This window comes from Dermacentor silvarum, chromosome 6 (assembly GCF_013339745.2).
Source record: "Dermacentor silvarum isolate Dsil-2018 chromosome 6, BIME_Dsil_1.4, whole genome shotgun sequence".
NCBI lineage: Eukaryota > Metazoa > Arthropoda > Arachnida > Ixodida > Ixodidae > Dermacentor > Dermacentor silvarum.
Genome location: NC_051159.1, coordinates 149,670,296 through 149,689,283, shown reverse-complemented (window position 1 = coordinate 149,689,283; position 18,988 = coordinate 149,670,296). Strand labels below are relative to the sequence as shown.

At 46.8% G+C, this 18,988-nt stretch overlaps 1 protein-coding gene across 1 annotated transcript; it reads left to right on the top strand.

Moving 5' to 3' along the window:
• The first annotated feature begins 3,523 nt into the window (after positions 1-3,523).
• On the top strand, positions 3,524-18,561 carry LOC119456220 (leucine-rich melanocyte differentiation-associated protein). Its single transcript, XM_037717858.2, has 3 exons — positions 3,524-4,350; positions 8,055-8,315; positions 16,177-18,561. The coding sequence occupies exons 1-3, from the start codon at positions 4,091-4,093 to the stop codon at positions 16,340-16,342; spliced, it is 687 nt and encodes a 228-aa protein (XP_037573786.1). The 5' UTR covers positions 3,524-4,090; the 3' UTR covers positions 16,343-18,561.
• The last annotated feature ends 427 nt before the right edge of the window (positions 18,562-18,988 follow it).

Below are 18,988 nucleotides of genomic sequence, written 5' to 3'. Positions count from 1 at the left end.
CGTCGCTTCGCGCCGCGGTACTGTTAAAGAATCAATCGACTGTACATCGCATTACTCGTCGGCAGGTCAAGGCAAAATGGTTACATGAAAAAAATTAAAAAAAAGTTCGCTTGTAGTTTATGAAATGACGTATCCGTTTCTGAAGCGGGTTACGTTATCCCATCATTTCCCGGCATATTTTAATCAAAACTGTATATTTACCTACAGTCGGCATCCAAAGTTAACAGACAGCTATAAATACGAGAAAATGATGAATTATCATACAGTTTGTTACCGTACAGCCCGTAAAACCGTACAACACAACGTTGTTCGCATATAGTAACGTACAGCCTATAAATCCGAACACCAGACCGCGTCTAGGCTGCAGAATTAGTCAACTTTTAACGCGATAGCGTTAAGGACCCCGTGTCGCAAAAAAATCCGGCGTCGGCGTGGATGTCGGCGTCCGTGGCGTAGAAAATCATCCCGAACCGCCACGACTGCGCAGGCCCTCCGCGAAGTGCAAGGTGTTAGTGAAAAAAATTGAATTTCTCACAGTGAAATCTGTCGGAAAAATGCTAAAGTATGACTTAACCACAACCTACAGACATGGTGGCGTCGGACTGTTATTTGAATGTACGAGAAAACATAATTCTGTTACGAGGAAACTCAAACAAAAACCTCTTTTGCTAGCATTTCTACCATGCCACAGCGGCGTACTCGGGTAGGCTACTTGCGAAAATCGGCAGGTCAAATTGGGACTTGGCCTGCCTAATACGTTTTGGACACGCGCGCGCGTCGGGGCAATAGCAAACAATTAATAAAATAATAAAGAAAGGTCCTAGGGCCTTCACATTTTAATATAAGACGGCTTATATTGCCCCTGGAAAAACGTCTTCCCAGCAATGCATTTCTGTTCAAAAGTGAAGCCGACTTTAACGGGATCGGTGTAAACTTGGTCTTTGAAAGCTGGCTTTCCCACGTTCCGTGTTGCAGTGAAGCCTGCTCAAAGAAAAATGTGATGCGAACGTGTCCCGATAACGCTATCGCGTTCCGCTCTTAAAGGCGAAGCTTAAGCGTCCTCCAATTTTTTTCTTATGTCCCGCGGTCTGTCCTCTCAGTGGATGTCCTTCCAATCTGTTCTCCATTCCGGTGTGCGTGGTGCCGAACATGGTGCCCAACTTTTCACGTTCATCTGTAGAAGCTGGAACCTGCAGAATGTTTTTTTTTTTCTGCAGGAACTGGCTGACTGTCTTCAAATGAAATCAAAATCACATCAGAGTATTTTCTTTATTTACATGCATGAATTAATGGGGCTGATAGAAAATCTGCAATGAACGGCTTGAGGAATTCTCAAGCTCCTTACAACAGCTTTGAGAACAGTACAAAGCAAAAATACAGAAAATCGTACCGCTACCTTGATAGAAGCAAAAATTGCGGAGGCAATTTTACAAATGATCAAGCCAATGTAGCGCAAATAGGACAAAGAACAGAGGACCAGACACCGCGAGCGTTACACTGTCAACTGATTTATTTTGTTACCTCAGCCGAGCAGGTAAAAAACGTACAAAATAATGCGCATGCGTACAGGTTCATCACGGCAAAGAAAAATAATCGAAAAATCGGTTCTCGATTCCAAATAGACAGATAGACATGTCACTGGTTCAATCCGTCTGTCTTTCCAAGGTTCCAAATGTTCTCATGAAGTAGTAGCTTTGCTTCTGCCCGCAATCTCTATCTCGTGAAACCGTGGTTCACACTTGCAGGCCAATCAATGTGCGGTTAGATGCGCACTGCCTTTTTATTCTTAATTGGAAGTTCAGCTTAATAAATTAGACACGTCAGACACAAACCGGAATCTGTGATCTGAAGTGTCCTCAAGGGAAACGGGGAAAAAATAAAATAAATATAACACATAAAAAAGAGCACAGAATATTCGCGGTAAAAATAACTTGAGATGCATAGAGACGAGAATAACAAGGAGTAATAAGTCTACGGAGCAACGTACAAGGAAATAAATACCTGGGCTAAATCCGACGCCCCTACCTGAGATGCGTACAGACTTGAGGCGTCACATTTGTTCAACAAACGAGGTAGGTTATTCTCCAACAGCTGCAGGTCGTACGTTATAAGCGGTGCGTGGGGACTTCCAGAACTCTATCCTTCGTGTTTCATACGCTTATTTATTGCGGTCTAAATTCGCTGTGTCATTGTACTGTGTGCGCGCGCGCGTGTGCGTGTGCGTGTGTGTGTGTGTGTGTGTGTGTGTGTGTGTGTGTGTGTGTGTGTGTGTGTGTGTGTGTGTGTGTGTGTGTGTGTGTGTGTGTGTGTGTGTGTGTGTGTGTTAGAACGTCCCAACGCGCCAAGCAATCGCGTTCCACGCCTTCCTCAAGCAATGTGCGACGACACAAACAGTGAACACCTGTAAAAAATAAATATCGTTCGTTCATTCATTCATTCATTCATTCATTCACAGAATGACAGGACAGCTCGATTCAAGAGGCTTGATGCGACGCTGAGGCCAGGCGTTGCGGTATAGTCGAGCTAATTCGTGTCCTCTCGTCATGGTGTTAGTGGCTCCGTCAAACCATAGCTCATTGTGTCGTCAATGCTCCCAGCGACCCGAGAGATAGACAGAGAAAGCGAGGATGGGAAAGCAGGGAGTCCAACCAGACAAGTTTCAGGTTTGCTATCCTACTTGTAGCTTAGTTTAGAGAAAGCGGGAATAAAAAGAGTGATAAAGCGAGCAGTGCGCAGACGCCGAAAACTGTTTAATGCCAGCGCCATCGGCCAGAGAACGGGACGCACACACAGGCTGAAGCGATATGTGGTAAGAAGCAGAAGGAGCTTGATGTGGGCGAGTTAGTGTAACATACTTGACGAAAAAAAAGATAGCGCAGAAGAGACGAGGACGAACTGAAGACAGGTACAACAGACAGGCGTCTGTCTGGTGTACCTGTCTTCTTTTCGTCCTCGTCTCTCTTGCGCTGTTTTTTTTCTTCAAGTGTGGTAAGAACGACTTGGAAGAGAGAACTGATTGTCTCAAGAAATAAGGCCCATGGACCTTATCAAGGAACGATTCGGAGCGATGGTGACGGTGGAACTGAAAAGTTAAATTAGAATGAACCTCGCAATATTCCAATCGGTGCGAAAAGTCCACAGAACGAGGTCCCGGGTATGACTCGATTCAGATATCCAAGAATCGACATTGCCAAATTATCTACTGCCGTGTGCAACAGGTTGCACAAGCACATGTAGTCGTTGCTTGCAGTCATGTAGTCAGCTTATCAGTGGCTGGTTGCCTTCAGACGACCCTTCGAGCTCTGCCTTATCACTGTACAATCGCGCTGTGAGTAACGTGGCCGCCTGCTGCGATATTTAATCTCACCTTTGAATGGAAAGGTGTCGTATCTGATTAGCTATCCTGTCAAAAAACCACGAGTGGCACTGACTCAAGCGCTTAGATAGACGCCTGCTGCGCCGGCGTGGTGAGCAAAAGGAACCCGCGTGACCTACCCTGGTGTCCGGATCGTACACGATTGCGTCCGGAAGAGAAGCGTTGGTGTATATACCGGCATGGAGTACATGCCATATGTTCATACAGAGCATCCACATCCAAAGAGGAACGAAGACGTGGTATTGCTTCGAGCTCTCTTGGAGTGTCTGTCCCACCGCGATCTATTGGTCGGCTTCCGACAAACCACTCGATCGCGAGTTGACTGATAACAAAATGCCCGGCATGCGAGCTTCCCGAGCCCGCCTTTATCGGGACCCCGTCCTTATCACGGTACCCCGTATCTCTTGCCAAAACACATCGTGCCGCGTGGACGATCCCCAAGCTTGCAACGCCCGTTTGTCTATCTCTTTCGTCACACGGTTGAAAGCCGAATTGCTCTCGTTAGTGAGAAAGAAACGCGCCTCACGGCTTGGCTTCAACGCAACCGCTCCAAGGCCAGTTATTCGGGCTTTCCGTCTTTGGATTTGCGCTTGTTTTCGAGCCAGAACTGGCGTGTGCGTTGTATGAAATCGCACGTATACCAGCAGCTGGGGCTGACGCATAGCCCAGTGGATTCCACCGCGACGCAGTGAAGCCGGCAAAAAAAGGCGTTCTATGAGTACAAAGGCTGCCGACGGAGTTCGAGCAGGTAAAGGGACTATGTGCGCTGCGCAGGCTTCGCCCCGGACAGCCCAGAGACGACGCTGCCAGACCACACCACCTGAGGCTGCCGCGATGGTGGCTGCGGGGATAGGCGGGCACAAGAGGAAGCAGCTGAGCCTGGCGTACGAGGAACTGACGACTGTGCCGTACAGCCTCATCGAAAAGTACACTGCCGACGTGGAGGTGCTGGACCTGAGTCACAATCGACTGACGTAAGCTTGTGCACCCATTCCCCCGCTTGCTTAATTAATTCTGAGTATTGATCGTGTAAACGATCCGTGTACACTTTGGTATAATAGACGTGAAACTAGACAGCATCATACGAGAGAATGCTGGTCAGTTCCTTGTCCTATAACGACGTCCCTTCCGTTCGTTTTACACTGACATGTGGGTTTATAATAAACAACAGTATCGGCTGTACACATATCAGCGGTACGTGAGCGAACAGAAGTTGAGTGACCCATTCCCGAGTTCCGCTTGCTTAATTAATTCTGAGTATTGATCGTGTAAACGATCAAGAAGCGTGTGCCGGAGCAGACAGCTCTCCAGTATATCGCAACCGATCGGCAATGGTATCACGAGGAAAATAGACGTTTCTCGTGAAACGCCTCGCGGAGAGTTTGCTCAGCGAGATAGCGCTTTCGGTGGTGCGCCTCACGTTGCCTCAGCGAACGAGAATAGAACCGCTTCTGCCCTGCTGGCAATCAGTTCCTGGGTATTGTAACGCCTATAACGAAATGTAGAATGATATAGAGGGAAGGCACGTCACCCTTCCGTCCTCGATAAAAAAAAAATAACTTTTTTTATCATAACCTCAAAGAAAGGACTTCAACCCTGGTTGTTAGCTTTGTAACACAGGTAACCTCCGTCGTTTTACATCCTGTGGTTGGCTTTGAACCAGGAGGGTTTATAATGAACAACAGTGTCGGCTGTACACTGTTGCGCCACACACGTGTGTGACCATGTGTGTGGTCACAAACGAATGCTCGAAGCTGAACGTTTCGTGGCAGTCCACAGAGTGAAGGGGTGATTAGCGATAATGCGTCTTTGCTACAAGTTGTTATCAAGTTAGGAACTTTGCAGGCGCAAGTTGGAACCAGCTAGCGCGAGACAGGGGTAATTGGAGATCGCAGGGAGACGCGTTCATCCTGCAGTGGACATAGATACAGGCTGATGATGATGATGATGATGATGATGATGATGATGATGATGATGATGATGATGATGATGATTATCAAGTACAGATAATCTACATTCCAAGCCTTGTGCGCAGCAAGAACAAACATATCGCAACTGAGCCCAACTGCGAGCGATTAGGCTAGTGACCGCACCAATGAACTTTACGGAGTCAGAAACGTGACAAGCCACTGATTCAAAGTGATTGCCAAATAAAGAACGATAAGCCAAACACACCTATCCTGATTTGATTAATAAATGGAAAGTTTGGAGAGCTTAGAATACATTTCTAGCCCCGCTTTTAGTACAAGCACCGTATACGCTGCTCGCGCTGTTTGGACAAGACGTAATGAGCACCGAAAGTGCTTACATGTCCTCTGAAGCTGTGACCAAAGCTTCGTGTCGTCCACGCAATCACCGTCTACGATATCAGCCGGAACAGAGGTTTGCTTGGCCGCACCGGGCGTCATGCACATCCATTGTAAACGCAGAGGCAACAGAGGCAGCTGAGGCAAGTAACAGACGCAATTAAACATGACGGCGCCTACGAGATCGCCGAGAAAGGGTCAATACGTCGACCAAGAAACCCACGTTGCGTATAAACGTATACACTGCGTGGCCCAAAAGAGGTCAAGGGCACACATAAATAAGTCTAATAAGCACACATAAATTTTGCTTAAAAAATGAAGGTGAACAGTCAGCGCTAAAGACATAGTATACGAGCACTTGCAACGCGGTGCGCACTCGACAACACTCCGCATACATATGCGCCGCGGTTAGCAAAACAAGGAGCTTGCTTGTTCGCTACACTGTGCAAGTATACCTTTCGGAGGTTATGTTTATCTCCAGCAAATCGCGGCTGCGCATGCATTAGCTCGGCTCGCAACCGGTCGTAAAGAACTTTGCCTGCGCCGCCAGAGATTCTCGAGACAATGAACCGGGGAGATAGACATCACGCACGTGCGCATACAGAGCGCTGTCGCTGGGCAAAGAGGTGTTATTCTTTGTCCATCGCGCAAAAGGGCATAATCATGCGCCATGACAAACAACACTTTCGCTTTCCCTGTCGACTACTGGCCTGTGGTCATTCGGTTTGTGTATGAGGATTGATGTGCCTTTAATGAGTAGTTGTGGAGTGCTAGGTCGTGGTGGAGCGTTGGACTATAACTCGTACGACGTGTAATCCTGTTATAATGAGCTTTGCGAATCCTCGCACCGGTCGTTGCAGATTTCCTTTTTTTGCATACGTATATTAATTATGTTGACACCCATGTCTATCTATCTATCTATCTATCTATCTATCTATCTATCTATCTATCTATCTATCTATCTATCTATCTATCTATCTATCTATCTATCTATCTATCTATCTATCTATCTATCTATCTATCTATCTATCTATCTATCTATCTATCTATCTATCTATCTATGCAAACGTGCATGAGATAAGACTGAAGAGAAGTGAATGTCAGTCGCCGTATTGTGTGGCGCAAAAAAAAAAAAACTTAAATGTAATACGCCATCTGACTGAGCAAGAAGCGCGTCTGGTATCGATCATGATTCGGTGCGCCGCATGTCAACATAGCAATTGCTGTTTATGCGAGGACTGCGATGTCGCACATCCCAACCAGCAGCGACGCATGGAAATTGTTTCCGTTCTATCACCCCGTGCATTCAGTTTCCTGTCCAATTGAATACCATCAACATAACTGATGTCTCGTCTAGGCAAGAGGGACAAACGAAATCGTCGTGCCCAGTTAGTACATGTCGTGTAGTGCTCCTGTTCCCATTGGTTATTGTATGCAGCTTCGTGACGCCGTAGTCCCGTATGTGCAATTTGCCTATTTATACGATACATTTTGTCAGAATGGCCGCTGTTACATTACTGGCGCACTTAGCAAGCACTAACTCTCTCTCTCTCTGTCTCGGTACTCGGCGCGACATCCCAGTCAATGCCAGGCTAACGTCTCGAGAGGATGGCTGTGCTGTGCAGTCGCGCATTCTTGGGGCTACTTTTACCGACTTGGTTCTAATCAGCAATTCTATAGCTTATTTCGAAAACGTACTTTGACCAAGCGTAACTCTGTGGCCAATGTATCAACAAACGGACTTATCTGGGCGAAAGCAGGTGCACGTCATGACGCTCAATGACTGCGAGCCACACGTGTTTTCTCAGGTACCAGCGTCACGGAGGAAAGTCTTCTAGCAAAACCGCACAAAAAGCGATGGAACGAAAAATGGTAGGCCTAACTTTAAGAGACGGGAAGAGAGCGGTGTGTATCAGAGAGCAAACGGGGATAGCCGATATTCTAGCTTTAAGAGAAAGAAATGGAGCTGGGTAGGCCATGTAATGCGTAGGATGCATAACCGGTGGACCATTAGAGTTACAGAATGGATACCAAGAGAAGGGAAGCGCAGTCGAGGACGGCAGGAAACTAGGTGGGGTGATGAAGTTAGGAAATTTGCAGGTGCAAGTTGGAATCAGCTAGCGCGAGACAAGGGTAATTGGCGATCGCAGGGAGAGGCCTTGGTCCTGCAGTGGACATAAATATAGACTGATGATGATGATAGTGATGATGGTGATGATGATAGTAGTAGTAGAAGATTTAGTAGACATTCTAGAAGTGATACCAGTATTTGATGGCCCCTTCTGACCTGCATTCAGGTTTTACAGAAGCTCAGGTTTACCGCTACCATGCAAGCGCACATAGATAGATCAGAGGGCGAATGGCTCCCGCAGGGACGTTCGCTTCCTGTCGCACTTCGAGCGCCTTCACACGGTGATCCTGGACCACAACTGCCTGAGCTGCCTGAGCGTGGTGCCGATGCTGCCGACGCTGCAGGTACTCTGGCTCAACTACAACCGGCTCCTCAGCCTGACGGTGTTCGTGCCCGGCCTGTCCCGGAGCTGCCCGCAGCTGCGCGTACTCAGCCTCATGGGGAACGAGCTCGCGCCATCCTTCCTCAACAACGGCACGGCCGAGCAGAACGCCAACTACAGGTATATACACACGAGCCGCTGTGTACACCATCTCCTATCCCAGCGCGAGCCAGTCTTTCGTTCACTCTTTCACAACCTTTATCATTTAGAAATGATAAATTTATAAATGCAACCGCCTTTGAATGCGCAGTGAACGCTGTTATGAGTTCGCGCGCATCACTTGTTATCCCTTTGATTGATTTGTTCATCGGGTTTATAACGTCCCAAAGCAACATTGGGGCTATGATAGACGCCGTAATGGAGGGCTCCGGGTTAGTTTAGTCCACCTGCGGTTCTTTAACGTGCACCTAAATCTAAGTACACGAGCCTTTTTGCATTTCACCCCATCGAAATGCTGCCGGGTATCGAACCGACAACCTCGTGCTGAGTAGCAGAACGCCACAGCCACTATACGCCGCCGCTGTAGGTTGGTTGTAAATTTCCTTTCCTTTTAATACGAAGCATTGTTCTCAATGTGCAGCCACTTTCTTGCGAGCGGGTGGTGTATCTCGCCGTTTAAGTGGGCCGGTCCCGGCGAGTGCAGTCTGAAATTATGTGCCACAGGGGCGACTTGTGTGTGCACTGTGGCCACTGGTTGTGTGCCACTAGGTTTTAGTTTGCTTTCAATCTTACAACTGGCCAGTACAAGCATTCAGTCTTACTATAAATATAAACACTACGTCATATAATATGTCCACATCACCATTCGCTACGCTACACAGCATTTAATTTTTTTTTTCATCAATGCTTGGTGTTACGTAGACGTGAAGTACAGTTGAGTTGAGAAGTACAGTTTTCTTCCCGATTTTCCCTCCACCAGTGTAGGATAGCAAACCGGACATAGCCACGTGGGTAACCGCCCTGCATTTCCCTTTGTTCCTCTCTATCTGACTCTCTAGGCGCAAATGTTCGGTAGGAAAGTGAATATGCGACGTGTCTTGTTGAATTTATACCCCCCGAAGTGAGGTGCCGACGACGTTATTGTCACGTCATTGGCTCCTTGCTACTTTCGCGTGTTTGGGTTCTTTTCGTGCAAGAAAAGTGCACAAAATATGCCAGGCAGAACTTCTGTTTATTTTCATTTATGAAAATGGAAAAATGCTTAACAAATGCTGAATATCATTAATTTCGATAATTAATTTGTTAAAAAAAGAAATAAAGAAAGAAAAACACCCAGGTGGCATCGGGCAGTTTGTCTCCATGCGTTGCCTCAATGTGTGTTCTCACGGGGCTGCAGGAGTTCCCTGCGGTCATTTCTGAGTACAAGTACTTTATGTTCTGTTCTGTTTTACATAGGCTGCTGTGAATAAATGGAGATAGACAGTACATTGTCTTATACATCTTTTTTATGTTATACTTTAAAGCCGTTTTCTGGCATAATTCGCGTACATTCGCAAACTAGATTTGCCTATAGCATACACATCTTGCCTCATTGTCGCCGACGCCGTACTTAGCTCCTCAGGGGCATTTCTCATGACATTTATTTATGATCACAAGTAACCTTATCAGCAAGTAGGGAGAACCTTCACAAATGACAAAGCGGTTCGTCGTCGGCGTATGACACAACGAAGGAGCTAATTGCGCTAGGAACTATTACGTATTGACACGCTTCTTTCAACCTCGTCAAGGCGTTTTCATGACGCTAATTGTGGGACGTTAGTCACTGCCGAAGTTAGGCACATACCATACATGCGCTGTTTTACCCGCAAACCTTTACACAAAACATTAGGCCCTGTTCCACGTTGCCCTGTTAATAACAGCGCATTAAAGGCACGAAGCATGCTCGCTACCAATTTATGTCATAAGCCGCTGACGCTTCCGTTTAACTGGAAGCGCGATAAACTATACGCAAACTGCGGTCGGCGGGTGGACGAGAGCGCTGGAGATGACGTTGCACGAGAACGGTATAAACAGGCGCGTACCTGTTGCGGCTGTTACGTAACCAACTTTGACAAATGTGGCGTCCGTGAGAAAAGCGCGCGCGCTGTATACCGTGGCGTCCTGGCTCACAAGTCTGGCCACCGAACGTCGCCACCGGGAAAGTGACACCATGCACACGCATTCCTAGGGCCGAGTGCTCATGCACGATCATCTTGCTAAGCCTTGTCGCTCTTCTCTAGAGTTTAGAGTAAGGGTGTGCGAATATTCGAAAATTTTGACTAACGAATATATATATATATATATATATATATATATATATATATATATATATATATTCTATAAATGCCTAGTGAATACTACAGCGAGAGGTACCGAAGCGTTATACTACATCGGGATATTTTATAGAACTTCCGAAGAAGACTGCAATAGTGCAGATATACATAAAAGAAGCTGCAGGGATCCATGTTAATTTGAACGAAATTGCAAGCAGGTAAGAAGACGAACAAGAAAGTCAACGAAAGGAGAACTACAGGCATTGCACAAAACTAATAATGCATGGCGATTGGGGACGTGGGGAGGCGAAGAAATGGGGGAGCGGCCACTTGCCCTCCGCTGAGGTGCCCGCCGGGTTATCAGCAGTGGCGATTAATCATCCCGACGTGGGCTGAAGCATCTTTCTCACGCTACTTCCGACGGCACTTCCGATTCTACTTCAGTGCTAGTAGTAGTGCATGACCTTCAGTGGGCCATAGAAATGACTAGGGCAAACTGCTATCCTGGATTCTTGATAACAAAGATTTGACATGCATTTTGCTCAGAAATAAACCTGCCTCTTGAATAAAGGTCCGTTGGTTTATTATTATCTACCAGATCAAACCAAACCAAACCAACACGGAAACACATTATGTTCGTTATTAGCTGTGGTTGACCTTATAGATTCCACTAGTTATTGTTCAAAGCAAGCTAATGGCCTCAAATGATCCATTAGATATACAAATTCAAAATAAGCTTACAACGCTATTGTTTGCATTGCCGGAAGCTGAAGCACCGTTTCAACTGATAATACTGAGCGATCCTGCACAATATGAAGTCAAATTATTTTCTCGGGGCCTGTTGACGAGGCACGATCGCTTACCACGATTTCGGAGAAACCTTACCGGTATAGCATAGCTAGGGATCACACATTGCGTATACATGTAGTTAAATTTAAAAAAAAAGACACCACTGCTGTCACTATAACTTTCGCGGCATCATCCACTGCCAACTTCTTCCAGTGTATAAACAATAGATAGCCGTAATTTATTTTCCAGCACAACGAAAACATAGTCATTTCTTGTATGAAAAATTGCCGTACTTTTCCTTTGTTACAGTAAAGCTCGTCAAAAATAATTAAAAAAATTACGGTGTGCTCTTGACGTGCTGCAAAATTAAATTACGGTCACTGCCTGTCATTTGTACCAGAAGTGGCTAGCTTTCGATGGTTCCGGGAAACTCCCGTTGAAAGCATTAACAGTCCATTTAAACACTCTATGCACATCCGCTGTTTCATTGGACAGCTGCCATGTCATAATAAGAATATGAACATGCAGCGCATGTAACTTTGTGCTAGGTGCGAATGTTACACTTGTGCGCATCTGCTCTTAAGTCATGCGAGGTCATCCCGCGATCATACGCTAAAGCACGAGACATGTGGAGAAAAGCAATATTGTAACTGGGTTTCATTTATAAGTCCAGCTGGGGACTGATGTGCGCATTGTTTTCTTCTCTTCTGTGAATTTAGAGAGAGCGATAGCTTCAGGCCGACCTCTCTGTCTTTCTACATGTAAATAAATATCCCTCTTGGAGAGATTTTGATTGGTCCGCAGTGTTGGTAGGCTTCACGGAGTGATTCCGTGCATCAGCAAGGTTGACTGACGGGTCTCGGCACCATGCGGTGGACCTTCTATAGAGTTCCTCCGTCGACTGCCATACCACTAGCATGCAGGAAGACGTCTATAAAGTGAACCACAGGTAACAACGAACGTGATGCGATTCATTTGTTTCCGTGTTGGTTTGGTTCAGACACTAATAAACCAACGGACCTCTGTTCAAGAAGTAGGTTTATTTCTGAGAAAAAAGAATGCATGTAAAACCTTTGTTATCAAGAATCTAGGATAGAAGTTTGCCCTAGTCATTTCTATGGCCCACTGAAGGTCATACACTAATGGAAATACGCAAACGCTTCGACGGTCCCATCAAGCATACCGCAGAGCACACGCTTATCCATTCGACGGAATGATGGTTGACAATTTTGAACACAGGTTTCGCGATCTTTTCTTCACGACCTTTACATGTAGGAAGTTTTGGTTCAAATAACGTGCGTAGTGTGTGGGCAAGCCACGCGCCTCGTAACAATAATTTCTGGACGCATCTGCTAGCTTGACTGTGTTGAATGTGGCGCGACGAACGAACAATAGGAGAGCTGCGTTATCCTTATCTTAAAGGGACACTAAAGAGAAACGGGAAGTTCAGCTAGAATAAAAGAGGGACCTTCAGGAATGCATGCGGTTTTTGTTGGGTGCAAAAATATGAGTTATTAGCGGAGAAATTCGTAAACAAAGACCAATTATCTCTTCCTCAATTTCTCTCACCCCAGATTTGGCGCTGAAGCAGTGTCGTCACAGATTGCATTGCTCTCGGCGAATCAGAATGCGCCATGATACGTCACCGCTTGCGTAAACGGCCGAGGCGCTGGATGCATCATGGCTGCATGCATGGTCGCTGCGTTTGCGTTCGCCGCGATGGATACCGTTGCTGCCGCTGAACCTTGCAACGAAGAGCTCGCCAGGGAAGCAGGACTGCATTTCAGCGATATTCAGTGAAACGGAGCGCGAAATGATCCTTCGTGCTCGAGCGGTAGGTGTTTCCGCGTGCGATGGCGGTGAGCCGCCGGCCGCGCCGGCGGAATGCAGAGCTTCGTTTTCGTCGACGAAGGCGAAGCGTCCGGTCCGCCAGGCGACGATGTTCCCGACAGAACAAGCGTAGAAAGTTGTGCACGTACTCGGTATGGTTATTTCATGACTTTATTTGATGACATTCAGCACTCACCGAGCCGCCAGTTTGCTGCTGCAGGGGCATCGGTACGGGGTTTGATGAAGGCCGCATTGAGGGAACAGCTGCTCGAGAAAGGACTGGCCTATGGGGCACGCCAAGATACTTTCCGAGGGCAAGATTATACACATAATCCGAGGGCGAGAAATGCAGAGAGCACACCATCGGTTTCTCTGGCTCTTTTGCCGTTTTATCACCGGCAGAGCACTGAGCCATTGCGAACGCCGGGGAGCCGGGGCTCTCCGCGCGACGCCACATGAAAGGACACAATCGAGTCAACACTGCCGCTGCCCCTGATCAAGCGCCTTGGGCCATTTATACAGCCCTCAACACTACACACACGAGGCATTTTCTGGCTGTTTCCCGCGAAGTCAACGTTTTTCGAGCCACGCAACACGCCACCAAACACCGTAGAGCGGAACAGGCGCGCGCGACAACGCATTGACCAAAAACGAAACTACGAAACTATCACGGCCGCATGTATCGACATGCCATTTTTTCTTATTTAATTTTGTGCTAAACTTGTACTTCCTCGCTTGAAATGGTTTAAAAAGTTGGCAAATGCTGTTCATGTACGTTTAAGGTGTATTTCATTTTGCGTTTTATTAACAGCGATAAATCGCTCTCGACCAATCGCGACCGGCCTACGTTTGTAATCTCCGACGTCATGAACGTTAGTGCGGGAATTTCGAAGGAGCGTCAGCACCTATCCTTCAGTTTTTCGCTATTTTCTCGCTTATTAAACATCTGTTTGCAGTAAGAATGGTATGGCTGTGATCGTGAAAGGATAATCTACCATTTAAGCTCAACTTCCGGTTTCTCTTTAGTGTCCCTTTAAATAGAGCGATAAGTGCCGTGAGCTTTGCCGCGAGCAAGGACAGTAATAACAAGATGCGTGTGAGCCATTGACTCCTTCCATTGGCCAGTGTTCGTAAGCGAGGGCTCTGGCGAGGTTTCTTTTCTTTCTTTCTTTTTTTTTTTTTTGCACGTTAGAAAATACTCCTTTGGTTGGCTTACCTGACATCAGTGTTATGAATAACTTCAACGACAGCATGTTTGTGATAACTTAGCATTCGTCTTCCCTGATGTTGGTTTTACGTTCACTGACGATGTAGCACCGTTTTCCCGGTGCTACATCGTAGACGCAGAACGTATGCCCGGTTGACCAACGCCAATGTCATTAAGTATTCGACAACTTATGCCTTAATTATAGACAGACATGGCTTACCGCAGTTTTTAACTGCACTTATAGCAAACCGCTATCGAGGTCATGCAGACAGCGGTTTAACTTTCTGGAGGATAAAAATGAAGGAATTAACCTCACCTAAGCTAGTTATTTGGGCAGTTTACGTAATCAGATAATATATATAGTTTAGTAATTCGCTCTGCTCTAGGGTGCTGTTTACGCATGAAAGAAAATATCTTCGTTTGGTCATGGGTTGAGGTTATGGTGTATCCCAGAAAGTTCATTGGGAATCTGAACGTAGCAGGCCTCTCATGTAACCAAGAGAGAAAAATATGCAACGATTCAAGATAGCAGGATGCCAGAAGGTTAATAAAGGAAATTAATAGATCTCATTCCAAGCGCTATGCGCAATAAATACGGCGCCTAACATATCACAAATTCAGAAAGATAAATTTACTCTGCATTGTTTTTTACTTACAACAAATAAAGTCCGCGACATAAGCGATGATTTGGATGCCTTGACATTGCAAAACATTCGTTTGTCGTGAGAGGCGGTAGCAGACTCACTACGTTGACGCCTAGAAACATTGACAGCGAAATCGTAGACAGAAGGCTGAGAAGCTTTAAAGGGACACCAAAGGAACATATGAAGTCGAGCTAGGTCACCAGAGCATTCGTCTAGAAGTGTATCATCGTTTTCTGTGGGCCGATATAGGAATTTCTTGCGTAGAAAATTGCCGTCCAAGGTTCCACTGCTGCTCCTCCGAATATGAACCGCCCACGTCGTCTCCACATGACCGCCCTCCGTGCCATTATGTCTATTGTAGACTCTTTATTTAGCTCTATATAGGAAGCGTACTGCTTGGCGGGTGCAGGTGTTCAGCTTGCGTAAGTCGCTCTGCGGCTCTGCTTGGGTTCACGTTACCGGCTAGGGTCACTTGAGCCTCCGCTGCCGGAGCCCGCAGGGGGGTCCATTGTCACACGTTGCCGCCTCGGCCGTAGTAAACAGAGAAAACTGGTGCCAGTCGCAGTGGCGGGTCGCCGCCGCTCTCTGTACATCAGAGGTGCTGACGCCACACATAAGAGGTGCCATCGTCGACAACAGATGGCGCCACTTCGATTTTCCATTTGCGTCATTTTCTCGCTTACAAAAGTTCTGTTTTCGTTACGAATGAAGAATTCGTTATTACAGAAGCCTCAATCTTTCAATGGAACTCGACTTAGTATTTGCCTTTAGCATACCTTTAAGTACATTCTGCATGATATTCAACCGACGCGTCTGATGAAACTGGTTCACACCCGCATCCACGGTAGTGTAATGCAAGGTGAGAGCAGGCAAACGATTGTATAAGGACAACAAATCTTCGAAAACGGCTTTATCCTTAAATGGTGTTCTTTTCGCTGCACGTGATTCTGTGCTGTGATAGTGTGCGGTGATCGGGACCGGCTGTGGTCGTGTGAGTGTGCCCTCTGACGCGCTCTCTACCTTCTTATCTTTCTACCCTCCCCCCCCCCCCCGCCTCCCCCCTACCCATTCCCCAGTGTGGGGTAGCAAACCGGATTTTCTGTTCTGATTAATTTCCTCGCCTTTCTCCTTTTCTTTACTCTCTCTCTCTTTCTCTCTATCACTCTCTTGACGGCGAAATGCGACACCATTCGAAGTTGTTTGGGTAGTTATAGTGCCCACCCGATATGACAACTAGATGGATGCCGGCGTGTTTGCAGGCTGTACGTGATCGCGCATTTCCCGAGGTTGGTGTTCCTGGACGACCGGCCCGTGCTTCACGACGAGCGCCGCAAGGCGCACGCCGTGGGGCACCACATCTCCGAGATGCTGCACGCCCATGAGGCCACCGTCACCCGAAACAGCCTCAAGGGAGTGGCGCGGTGATCGTCGCCGGCGTGGCTATAGACATGTGTGTGTGTAATATTTGGGACGTCCACATGTCCGGCTCACTCGACGCTGGCAACATGGTGCACGAGTACGACAGTGGGAACTCTATAATGTCGGCGCTATGGTATATAATGACGGTGAAAAGGAAAGATCCCTCGATTAAAGTGTAGCAGGCGCCGTCGTAGGGGTGGACGAAGGCCTTCAAGCGGAAAGACAAGTGGTTCGGACGGTCACCTTCTTATCTTTATTGCCCGCTGTCTCTTCCCGTCTCGGTCCCTCGCGACATCCTCGTCTTCATATTTACTAGGTGCAAGTATTAATAGCAGACGACAGCCATTCTGCTGGAGTCAACAGACGGCCCACGAGCTTCGTGCAGGGAGAGATAAACAGAGAGAAAGGATGTACTGAAAGGCAGGGAGGTCAACAAGAGGCAGTTCTGGTTGTCTATCCTTCACGGAGCGAAATGGTATAAGGACATAGATAGAGAGGGAGAAAGTCATTGTTCAACTCTAGCTGCACGTTTGGTGCGCATCTACAGGTATATGTTGTGAGTATAAACGAGAAGGCACGCAAAAAGTGGCACTGGAAGTATAGGATGTCAGCGCATATGGAGGAGAGGAACGGCCATCCACTTGGTCCGCGGAAGTGGAGTCTATAGCAGTCAGTCAGGTGGGAGGGGTCGCCTTTCTGGACATTCGGAAGACTTCCGCTCCAGGCATAGCAAGAAAGCTGAGTGCCCCCTTTTCCGCTATCAAGAACCTACGATGCCCCTGTTCTCAAGACCAGTCACCCTTAATACCAAATATTTTTCAGGCGTTATGGCTCATTCATTCAAGGGCCTTGAAGGTGATACTGTGCTTTTAAGATCACTGGGCTTGTTTGAGCGCCTTTGTGTGACATTGTCCTTACGCTCTCGCTGTTAATTCACCAATTCATATCTCCCTCTTGGATTTCTGTTCACCATTTTCTTCCTTAGGTGTACCCAACCAGACACGCGTTCTTCTGACCAACCTACCCTTTATTAGCTCCCTGTGCATCTGTATAGTGTCGGACAGGGGCCGGTGCATTCCAAGAATTTCCAGCGTATGGACGCGAAGTGCTAAACCAGCTCGGCCACTTGATCAGCGCGAAATAATGGATAACTGCGTTAAGAAAACGCATCATAGCGCTGGCTTTATTTGAGGACAAAAAAAAAGTTTATATATGACACAGTCATTCGTCCTTTCGCACTGCGCAAAATGACACCATACCAACTGCCCTTCGGCAAACCCTGTACGTGCTGGTCGTATACCTGAATATCAAGGCGTAAATACTTGAGGTTGTTTGCAAAGCCATAGCTAAGGCCCACAGGAGAGACGGAGAGACTTCAAATCGCCCTGAAAAAAAAATATATCCTCGTAGCTGCAATATGATAAGTGTGTGGTGCAAGCCATCGCGTGTCAGTCAACAATCATGTGAATGTATAACCGCTGTAGACCGGTTTTTGTTTCGTCGATAACTCGACGACCCGGTGAGATCTAGGTCCCAATGCATACTTTTCGTTAGCGGCACCAATAAAAGCGGCGACGTGCCGTTTTATAGCCATACTTCACATGTAGTCATATTCAGACTGTTCGAGTAGCAACGACATCCCACTCAAAGTGTCTGCAAGCGTTGGTGGTGGTCGTCACTTGACTGTGACCGTGTTCGTGCTTCCTTAAAAAATGAAAAAAAAAACTTTAAAAAAAACACGCTCTTTGTATAAACATCAGTAGCAGGAAAGTCGCCGGAGCTAAATTCAGCGAAGCTCACCCAGGTGTCAACGCAATGTTACTCGCAGGCAATTAGTGCAGATGAAACGATGGCGGCTCAGCTGCTGCAGTAATGGACAGGCGTTAAAGCACTGAATCAACACTCGAGACAGCCCATATAAAATTGGAGTATCGTGCTTGTAATTTTTCGCACGATTTTGCGTACACAGTCGCTATACAGTGGTCGCTGCTATAGGCTCTCATCCGAATTCGAGAGACCAGTCTGTAACACTCAGTTCTATAAAAGGCCTTCACTAAATCGGGCCGACGAGTCATCGTAGACGTGAAACATTTCGTCAAGCAGCCAAGACGTTTCATTTTGCCTCAGCGCTGCTGTTTCAGCGAAGTACAAATGTATGGTGATGTCAGTAAAACGCTGCCATTGGGTTTACCAGTCTCGCTGGCAATAAATCATATTATTGCATAGCTTGTTTTAGTCTGACTTTCTGTTTCTTCAACGTTTAGATAAATTAGGCTGTCGTGCTCAAGACACTCCTGCAGTGGCGAAATATGGTCAGCCAATTTTACTAAGAGCACGTTTACGACGCTCGGGCCCCCATTTTGCGAATTGAAACGATACATTTTCGATATATAGGACAACGTATATACATTAGACTCCGCTTAAACGGAATTCTAAGGGGCATAATGATGCGTTCCGTTTATCCGAAGTTTCATTTAAGCGAAGGACACAAAAATCTCCAAGAATTGTTTTGTTCGAAAAGCGTCCGATTGTTTTGATGTTACTGTGATGCAAAGAGACTTGACGTGCGCTCGACTTCTAATATTGTCGATTCTTTAGCGCAAGGCTGTGTTCGGTCATGCGCTAAAAAAAATCCCAATAATTCTGCGCAGT